Source organism: Mangifera indica, chromosome 6, assembly GCF_011075055.1.
Source record: "Mangifera indica cultivar Alphonso chromosome 6, CATAS_Mindica_2.1, whole genome shotgun sequence".
In the NCBI taxonomy this organism is placed as follows: Eukaryota; Viridiplantae; Streptophyta; class Magnoliopsida; order Sapindales; family Anacardiaceae; genus Mangifera; species Mangifera indica.
In genome coordinates this window covers 3,687,796-3,698,256 of record NC_058142.1, presented here as the reverse complement: position 1 = coordinate 3,698,256, position 10,461 = coordinate 3,687,796, and the positions used below count along the sequence as shown (strand labels likewise).

General features: G+C 33.7%; 2 protein-coding genes across 2 annotated transcripts; one reads left to right on the top strand and one right to left on the bottom strand.

The window, feature by feature from the left end:
• Positions 1 to 264: 264 nt before the first annotated feature.
• LOC123217908 (universal stress protein PHOS32-like) lies at positions 265 to 5,209 on the bottom strand. Its single transcript, XM_044638983.1, has 2 exons — positions 4,392 to 5,209; positions 265 to 647 (listed from the first exon to the last, which is right to left on the bottom strand). Exons 1-2 carry the CDS (start codon positions 5,071 to 5,073, stop codon positions 640 to 642), a joined length of 690 nt encoding a protein of 229 aa, XP_044494918.1. The 5' UTR covers positions 5,074 to 5,209; the 3' UTR covers positions 265 to 639.
• Positions 5,210 to 6,030: 821 nt separating this feature from the next.
• Positions 6,031 to 8,713, top strand: LOC123217880 (E3 ubiquitin-protein ligase CSU1-like). The gene is made up of 2 exons (XM_044638958.1): positions 6,031 to 6,368; positions 7,844 to 8,713. The coding sequence occupies exons 1-2, from the start codon at positions 6,130 to 6,132 to the stop codon at positions 8,517 to 8,519; spliced, it is 915 nt and encodes a 304-aa protein (XP_044494893.1). The 5' UTR covers positions 6,031 to 6,129; the 3' UTR covers positions 8,520 to 8,713.
• Positions 8,714 to 10,461: the final 1,748 nt, after the last annotated feature.

Below are 10,461 nucleotides of genomic sequence, written 5' to 3'. Positions count from 1 at the left end.
ATTAAATTACATATCATCGCATCAATTTGCGTTTGGCAAGTTTATATATATAGGTTAAAATAGATTTATTCTTGTTATTTGATGTTGGCAACAGTGGATGTTTGTGAATTGACAGCCACAATGAAAGTTGGCCTTTGTCACTTGCAATGACAGCCACTTGTACAATTTTTTTCCAAGAAATACAATGATGTTAAAGATCAAGTTGGTTGACTTCATACTAGACCTAAGAGATACTTCAAAACAAAACCATACCTCCCAAAGCCATTTCAAACTTAAAAACTTCTTTTCTTGTTGCAATGGAGTTAAGCCAATGTGATATTTTCAAACAGGGAACCATCATCATACTCAAAACATCACATATGTGCTTCCCACAACATTACAAACATAAACATTGGATTTAGACATTTCCATATATACATATCTCATATATAAAAATTAGGGTTGCAAACCACTGAAATGGTTTCCAACAGCAAATTCTCATAATAGCACAAAAATAGGGTACAACCTATTACATTAAGCAGGCACCACACACATGTAAAAGACAGAAGCCAGTAGCTTTCACATTACCTGTTAACACACCAGCAAGATTAACTCTAAATGCCTCAACATTCCCCACCTCACATCTGCTCAAGAAGCCTTCTACATATCTGCAACATGTCAAATATTTCTCTCATAAATCAAGTTGATGTTAAATCATTACAGCCATATGACAATGGGTGCACCAGGAGGGTCGTGAGTCTTGAGATGATAAGGCAAGAGGAGAGAACAGTTCTGGCTCTAAGCTAATTCCATATTGATTTGAATCTTAAAATTGGCGGTCTACCACCAATTTGCAGAGTAAATCTAATGGCATGGAAGGCAGATTTTTCTCTAAATAATGTTGGTTCAACAAGACCGTTGCATATCAATAACATCATATAAAACACGACACCTATCGATTCTAAAGAAACTTTATGAAACACACAGTAATTCTTACATAAGATGCATCAAGCAAAACTGATCATAATCAAAAGTTCAACAGTGCCCATACAAAATGCTTTCTGAATGAGTACAAGCAAACATTCATATAGTTCATTCAGAGTCAGCAACCACATGCCACAGAATCACATAAACTTTTAGTTTTTCACATCTGATTGAGATGCTTAAGAACCACATGAGCAAATATCATATCCAACAGCTATGCTCACCGATATAAAAAATGATGGTACATGAAATCTTAGTTCGCACTGTCAAAAACTCCAACAACATTTGGAATCTCTCCATCTCAAAAAACAGGAAATGGTAAGAAGAATGAAATAAACAAGTCAATCAAACCCATTCCAAGATCTAAATGGAATCTAGCCACATAGAGATAAATACGTTCAATTATTATGGGGCTTTTGTTATGCAGGTTTCGATCTGAAACTTCATGTTTGATGAATTTGGAACTTTTGTTTTTCCCCTATTCTCCAAGTTTCTATTCATTCCTCATCACACCCACAACAACCCACCACACACACCACCCCCACCACCACGCACCCTCCACTCCCACCCAAAAAAAATCCAACCATTTCTTTTTCCCATTCTCTCATTTCATCTTATCAATTCTACATCAGTTTGGTATCAGACCCGGTTTCATTCCTTCTACCACACACTTTTTAAGAATATGACTGTCCCTCCACCCCAAAAGAAAGAAAAAGGCTATAAAAATTCAAACAAAAAGGCAAGAAATCAGTGAATTCGAATAATCACCATGCACAACCAACATCCCAAAGTTATAGTTTACTGTCCCTATAGGATCATCTTCATCTAACCCACATTAGGGCCTCCACACAAAGCCCAAACTTTGCCACACTGCCATTTGCAGTATCAACCACATTAGGGCATGCATGTATACACCACGATGCCACCAACCATCTTTGCATGCTGGCTAACATACTGAACCCTCGACAACTTTCTCTGCCATCAGGCCAACAGATCAACAAGCAGCACCAGTAATAGTAATGGCCATCCATCTCCCAAGAGAGTTCCCAGCTGTTCTGCACAGCCATGTACTCCACTATCAACAGCCACCACTAACACTAGTGCAAATGGTAATGGAATAATCCAAATCAACTTCTTATTGGCTATCCTTTTCCCCGTTTCTTTCTTCCTTCCTCATTTCTATCCCACATGTCCCACATAAGGTTCATATCAAACTTCATTAATGAAATAAGGCGACAAGATTTTTTAATCCAATACAAAACTTATAATGCTAGAAAAGTGTCAGCATAACTCACCAAATTCACAAGAGAATAATTCGTGAGATTAAGCAACACTGCTAACTTATAAGTGTATCAAAATGTAGATAATCTCAAGTTCATTTCAATACTAAAAATGAATACATAAGATTTCTTTTAACTGTAAATCATGATTTCATAACTTTTTTAACAAACAAGAGGATTTAATAATCATTCTAAATTTCGCAAAAACAGGAAACAAGCGCGTAGTTCCACGCATATTCTTTTATTTGGTGTTGAGAAAAATTCAATTTGGAGGAGGTTGATTTATTTTGATGTTCATTTGGATTAATGTTAGAGTTTTCCAGAACTGGGTTATTTTGTTGAGAATGTTACTTTGGATTGTTTGAAGGAAGAGCAATGAATATGGAGACTTGAAGCTTTACGTGTTATTCTCGAAAGTCTTTCTTCATGAAGAAACCTGGAGCAATTTGAATGAGCAATGATGATTCAGCAAACTAAAGTTCCCTCCCAAAATGCATATATCCTATCTTGATTGATGGATCATGGACAGGTTTATACAACTAATTCATTACCAAAAAAAGTTGGCCTGACGCTTGTCTTTCTCCAAAATGATGTCCTAAGTTCATAAAGAATGTTGCATGCCTTAAATCATCTTTGAGCTCATTGTCCAATTGCATTTTTCTCTAGGATAGAACTCACCTTCTTGCTTCTCTGGAGGTTTTACTCACAAAACAATTTCAAGAAATTTTGTTTTTCTTCATGAAGAATAATTGAAAAGTTGTAGTGGCTTTATTTTCTTGTTTCAATTCTTTTATCATTTTCCATTCTTTTACTGGACTTCTGGTTCACTCAAACTAGGGCATAATTTCTTTGATTAATATTCTTTTTCTTCTGTTCTTATCACCAAAAAAAAAAAAAAAAAAAAACGAAAGAAAGGAAAAAAGAAGTTCACAAGACATTTTGAGTATCTGGTATATTAGATGAATAATCTCTGTACAACTGTTGAAAGACCTTTTTCCACTTAGAATGAGAAAATTCACACCTGAACTCCTATAGAGCATTGCATCTAAGTTCCCATAGATCAAATTGTGAATTTCAAGCCCAATAAGTTACATAGATACTCTATTTGAATCTTTCAAAGTTAACTTATCTGAACTTCAAAACCTTTAAAGCAGATATGGAAACTAAGCCTAGAGTGATCAAGGGGAGACATAAATGTCTTACAACTGCTTTAACCATAATGCCAACTACTATACTTCATAATTACAGATTAAAGATTTGGTAGCATTTGTAAGTACTGAAAAAGCACATTATCCAAGATGGCAGAACAAATAACAGGGAAATGGTTGAACATACTTCTAACAGACCACAATAATAAGAGATACAGCATATAAGGGTGCCATCCTCTTTCTTTTACATTAATTAAACATTTTGGCAAAACAGCAAAGACTATAGAGAAAGAAGATTGCAAAATCAAACGGAAGACACTTTTGATCTCAAATTGGTCAGGGGATTGAGACTCATGAAATTAAAAGCATTAGTCATGCAACTTTCAGATGTGAACGATGCATAAATTAGGGTAAAGATAACCCAATATGTCATTTCAATATCTATTATTAACCATCAATAGCAACAAGACAATCAAGAGTGTGTACTTATAAGATGTAAAAATTAACAATTACACAAATTTTTTATATAGATAGGCAAACAAAGGACATTTTTATACAAAAACAGTTAAATTCTCTTTTACAAATGTTGAGAACTATTATAATAAGTCCATACAACTCCTATCACCCAAGTTGCAGGATCAAGCTTAACTACAAACTACCATATCAATGCAGCGTGATCATAAGAAATTCTGATAAACCATCATCAAACAAAGCACAAGAAAAGAAAATTCAATAATTAATATGTAATCCAACTCTTACAAATTAATATCATACAAAAACTAACATGATAACATATTTTCAAATTCACATGAAAACAGGATGTCATTTTAGCATATATAAGATATCCATCTCAACTACCATATCAGTTTGAATAAAAAAGAAATTTACAATTGTGTGTAAGAACATAACCATAATGTCAATAAACCAAATGCAGTTTATCTTCATCGAATTCAAAGCAATCAAACAATACTTATAAATCAGAAGTGAGAAAAAGACTAACCTGAGTGCTTATCAGAAGCATCATGATACTCCTGTTCATCCTCTTCCACAACCGGATGAAGCTCATTGACTAAATCACCAACACTATAACCTCCATCTTTGTCATCGGAAAATCTAACCACAACCACCGGACAAACACAATGATGCACACAATAGTCACTGAAACTCCCCAACCTACTCTTACTATTCTTCTTCGCAGCTCCAAACCCTCTGCTTCCCATAATCACCGCACTCAATCCCAATCTCTCAACCTCCAAACACAACCTCTCCTTCATGTCATGGTCCTTCACTATGTGTATCTTAAACGGAATTTGCGCCTCCACCAACGGCTGCGCGAGATCGTTAGCTTTCGTATTCGTGAACAAGTCGAAATCATCTTCGAGCTTCTGTTGCGACTCCTCAGAGTCCGTCAATTCCAACGAAAGGTCGATTGCACCCCAATCCGCACCGTAGAGGACGTTCGTGGGACGCACGTGCAGGAGAACCACGTTGTCATCTGGTCGTAGATAGTTCTGTACGGCCCATTTAACGGCAAAAGCACTCTCGTCGCTGAGATCAACCGCGATTCCTACTCTTCTGTGAGAGCCGGTGGAAATTAGCGGGAATCGCGGGGAGGAAGGCTGGACGAAAACGGCCTTTGGTTGGCGGTCAGATAATTCGGACGACTGTTTGGGTGACTTCATGAATACGACGAGATGGAAAGGAATTTGATGAATATGATGTTGCAGATGCCGGCAGTGTCACTCACTCTTTATTCGCAGCGATGTTGAAATTTTTACCTTGAATGCTCCGTCTGTACAAATCTTCTTAAACAATTATACCTCGATCTAATAATATAATACTTAAATTATCCTTATTTTTTATTTTGGATAAAAATAAAGTTAACAATTTTGGACAAAAGTAAAGTTGACAAAGATCGTCAATCCGCCAATGCTTGACTGTTTGATCAGATCATCAATTTGTTTTTTTGCTAACTTGTTATCCTACATATATATATAAAATTTAAAATTTTAGTTTTTAATTAAATTTTTCTTATTATTATTAACCAAATTTTAGATCTAATTAAAATTTTCAATCCCCAATAATTAACAATTTAAAATTTAAGTTTATTTTTAATATTTTTATATTAATAAAATAATATAATCACAACATATAATGAAAATATAAATTTTTTGTATAATTAAATAATAATGAAATCAAATATTAGTGTAAATAGTAATTACGACAGTAATTAATCAAATAAAAGGTGTTTTTAAAATTCTTCTGAATTTACGATAAAAATATTTAAGAGTTTATATACGTGATAATTTTGTATATGAGGTAGAGTTTTTGGGGGAAATTTTAAATGTCTATTTCTTATTTTGATTTTTTATTCATAATGAATTTAATATGGAAAAAAAAAAAGTTTAATTTGGGTTATTTGTTAAATCTGTTTTTAAAATTTCACAGGAATATTATTCGATTTGCGTATTTAAAAAAAAAAAAATCATTTTTGATGATCCAGTGCCTTCAAGATAATCATTGCAAGTACCTTAATGCTGGATGGTAGACTACGGCCAATCTTTTTAATCCGATAAGGGACAGGATAAAATTCCGTATGTCGTATCACATCCTAATACTACTCTACTATAAATAGCCGTGAGAACGGGTCGATTCAAATCAACGCCTTGCAATTTTTAGGGTTTCAGTTCCATTTCCCGATCTACAGTCAATTTTGCGGTTTTTCATCAGAGACAAAGATGCCGCAGAGACACTCGAAGAACAACAATGACCTAGCTTTTTTCACGTACGATGAGAAGCGTAAACTTGGGTATGGAACCCAGAAGGAGAGGCTTGGCAGGGACTCAATAAAACCTTTTGATGCTTGTTGCCTTTGCTTGAAGCCATTCATCGATCCTATGTGTTGCCAGAAAGGTCATGTCTTTTGTAAAGAATGCATTCTCGAGTGCCTTCTCGCCCAGAAAAAAGACATCCAAAGGTTTCCTTCTAATTCGGCTTTTACTTTTTCTTCGTTTTCTTCAGGGTTTGTGTTTTGCGTTTAAGATGAAGAAATTTGGCTATGATTATTTGTTAAATTGTCATGCTAGCATAGATTAGATTTTGGTGCTGATGGAGTTCATGGCCAGCAAAGTCATGTATAATCTCGTTTATTAATGCATCAACATATTGACTTAGGAGCTATTAATATGAGTGCTAATATGCTAGTTTACTGATTGAAAAATTCGGGGAACCTTGTGGGATCACGTTGCTACGTGTGATCAATAAGACACTTTTATTTAAGTGGTTTACTTAGCATGATGTATTGATGCAGTTATGAAAACTATATTTTTGTGATGCTAAGCTTATTGCATTACACATGGCAGAGTTTTTGAGTAGCTGAGGGAAGTAATGGTTTGGATTATGGTTCCCGAGGAAAGTGAGCTAAATTTACAGATTCTTTGATAAATTGATATCGCTAGGGAGAACTGTTGGTTGAGAACTAAGGATGGATGTTAGAATTACCAAGTAAAGTGTGTCTTATGGAAAAGATATGAATTGATATACTATTTTGTCGTAAGTTTTCACATGGATCACTTCAAAATGATTTGTGTGTGTGTGTGTGTGTGTGTGTGTTATCAGAACTTCTAATGTCTATGTATCTTTTCTTCACTCTGGCAGGTTGTTCTGAAATGTTGTTCGATATCTTTTGAATTCAAAGTCAAAATTTACTGCTTGCTTTGCTTTAATTTAATAAGTAATCTTCAAAAGCTAAAATGTTATCCAAATATTTAAACTAATTTAAAAATTTTTAAATTCTGAAGTTTGATTGATGGAATATTTGAAATTTGTTTTCAGAGTTAAACTATGTTGATTTTTTTTTTTTTAAATTTTGATGTCATACTATTTTTTTTGGAATGCATTGGAAAACTTTTTTTTTTTCCTTTTAAGATTTCCTCTACATGAGTTTTCTTAATTTTTGTTGTATCCTATGTTTTCAGAAAAAAATATATATTTGATTTCTAAACAAAATGAGCCCTAACATTTTATTAAAATTTTTTTGATGAGATGAATGTTTATATGTTCTTTTACCATATATTAGGCATCACTTGCATGATGGTAGAAGTTTAAGATGTTCATATAGAATTTTTTTATCAAACTTCATGAGATCTTCATTTGCAATTCACATTTTTTTACCTCCTTTTTGGAATACATAATTCAGATTACTTAAACAAGCATTTTCTCTTAGACTTCCACAACTGTTGATGGGAAATCCATGTTTTAAGTTATTTACGTGTTGCAGTTCAACATGTGAGACAGATTTTCATGAGAATGGTATACAGTAAGATTATTCTAGAACTGTCATGTTTTGCTTAGAAATTTGCTTATTTTGTTGGTTAATAGTTAGCTTAGCGTTTTGGAGCTTTTAATTGTCAATTCTGTGCTGAAGAGCTTGATTCTTTCTCTGTGTGTCAGAAAGTTAGCTGCTCATGCTGCTCAGCAGAAGCAAGAGAAGGAAGAAGAAGAGGAAAAGTTAATGTTGCAAAAAGCTAGAGAGCTTGAAGCCTTTGATCAGCAAAACCATGGTGCAGTACCACAATACAATGATAGAAATCATGGCCGAGACAAGCACGGTTTCCATGGTGCCAATAGTGTTAAAGCCACATCTTATGAAGAGGAAGCCCTTCGGACAATGAAGGCATTTTGGCTGCCCTCTGCTACACCAGAAGCTCCTGCAAAGGTTGAAGCTCCTTCTACTAGTACAGTCTGTCCAGAAGGCAAAGAGAAACTCAAGTTGAAAACCCTGTTCCCCATCCAATTTACAGAAGACAACAGCGAAGAGAATAAATCCAATTCTCTTGACAAGACATTTATATGTCCCAGCTGCAAGGTTACCCTCACTAACACATTGTCTCTTGTTGCCCTAAGCTCATGTGGGCATGTCTTCTGCAAGAAATGTGCGGACAAGTTTATGGCTGTCGATAAGGTTTGTTTGGTTTGCAGTAAGGCATGTAAAGAGAGAAATTTGGTGAACTTGGAGAAAGGGGGGACTGGGTTCGCCGGCCATGGGGATTCACTTCAAGCAACTGACTTTAAACATTTGGGTAGTGGTTCAGGGTTGGGCCTGGTGAGACCTGCTATGAAGACATAAGTTTTGAAATTATGTTAATTATGTAGCAATCTCTCTTTGCTATATTAAAAAATATGGATCTAATAGCTCTGCTGAAGTGCTGATGGGTCATAAATCGGATTCATCTATGTTTTGCACTTGTATTTGTATGTTACATCTATGTCTCATTGGTACCAAGAATAATATGCATTTTCTTTTAAGATGTTATTGGTGAATGGTGTTATTGCAATCTTTTCGAAATATTTGGCTAGAGTTTTGAGCTTAGAGATGACAACGGAACAAGTAAAGGGGGAATACTTTAATCTTTGTTCCTGTTCTTATAGGGAAAATCCTATCCCATTTCTATCTCATTCTCGATATGAAGATGATAGGGAATTCTTGTTTTCTTTCTTTCAAAAAAAACTTTTTTCCTATTCTCCTCCCGTTTTGGTGGGAGAAATTCTTCTAACTCTCTTTTTTCCTTTGTTTCCGTTAGAAAATTAATGGAAGGTGTATTTGTAATAACCTAGATAGATTCTATATCTATTTGTAATAAAATTGTGGGTGTTGCAGAGCCTTCAACATCTACTGGCCACGGGCCGACGATTTCTCTCTGGTTTAAGAAATCATTCAAATTGTAGGGGACACAGTTACCATTCTCTTTGTTATAAAATCCATCAAGTTATCCATATTTCCATGTTAAAGAAATAACTTGCTTCTTATCATCAATGTTATCCATAAAGTTATATATTAACTATAAAACAATTATTTAATGAATCATTTAAGTTTAAATAATTATTTAAAAGTTAAAAATTGTGTTCATCCATATATAAATAATTGTGATTATTTACAAACTATTATAATTCGATAAAACATTATTTAAATTAATGTCTTTATTTCCTTTTATCAGTTTTCTTTTAGCATTTGACCCGATTTTGTATAAAAAAAAAATAATAATAATTATGCCTATTTAGTCACTTTCGGAAAGATTTAAGCAAAAAAAAAAGCTAACACTTTCATTACCTAAACCAGTTACTTTCCCATGCACGAGGAGCTGGACTTTGACCAGAATGTCCATTGAAAATTTCAAAAGAGTGTAGCGTTAACTAATACTACAAATTAAAATTTATAAAGTCATAATAATAATAAACTACAAAAATTTAAAGTAGGTCTTTCTTTTATATGAAGTAGGTCTTTTCTGCTCCCTTTATCTCATGTGATGCTTAGAGTGCTGCTGAAACCAATGATTTTTTAAGCCTTTTACAATTTTTTATCTTTGAAGATTTAATCTGGAGACGAATAAAGTTCAAACTTGGTGTACCATTCTGTCGTCTTCAACTTTCTTATCTTTCACTTCAACTTGCTAATTTAAAATAGGCCAGAGGACAATTTTTTCCCAATCCAACGTTGATTGAAATCTCAAATTTGTATTTGTTAAATTTAAAAAATTTAAATACTCATTCATAAATTATTAAAATTAATAAAATTTATCAATTATAAGAGTAAAATTATTATTTAATTAATGATATTAAAAAAATAAAATTATATCTTATTTCTCTTTCTAAAACTTAAAAACTAACCATTTGTCTATGATTAAAATTTAAAAAATTATATCTTCACTCATGCTAGGTTTCCAATTCTTCGATGATCTCCCAACGATCCTTCTCTCTCTGTGGCATAACCCTCCATCCCGACCATCTCTCCTCGGCCCTGTTGACAACCTTCACCCTAAAACTAACGGATTTTATTAATTTTAATAGTTTATATGTGAGTATTTGAGTTTTTCAAACTTAACGGATGTGAATTTGGGGTTTCACTAAACTTTGGGTGGGAATAAGTCCTTTGGCCTTTAAAATACTTTAATATTTTCTCCTAATAAATCTACCTAACCCATGACAGAGATGAAAGCATGTTCATAATCACTTCGTTGTATGATGTAGGGAGCAAATCAACAAGAAGTAGTTTTCTTTCTTTTTAAACGTCT

Coding starts and splice junctions, on each gene's coding strand:
- LOC123217908 (XM_044638983.1), bottom strand. CDS start 5,073: ATGAAGTCACCCAAACAGTCGTCCGAATTATCTGACCGCCAACCAAAG.
- LOC123217880 (XM_044638958.1), top strand. CDS start 6,130: ATGCCGCAGAGACACTCGAAGAACAACAATGACCTAGCTTTTTTCACG. Junction 6,369..7,843: donor CAGAAAAAAGACATCCAAAG/GTTTCCTTCTAA, acceptor TCTGTGTGTCAG/AAAGTTAGCTGCTCATGCTG.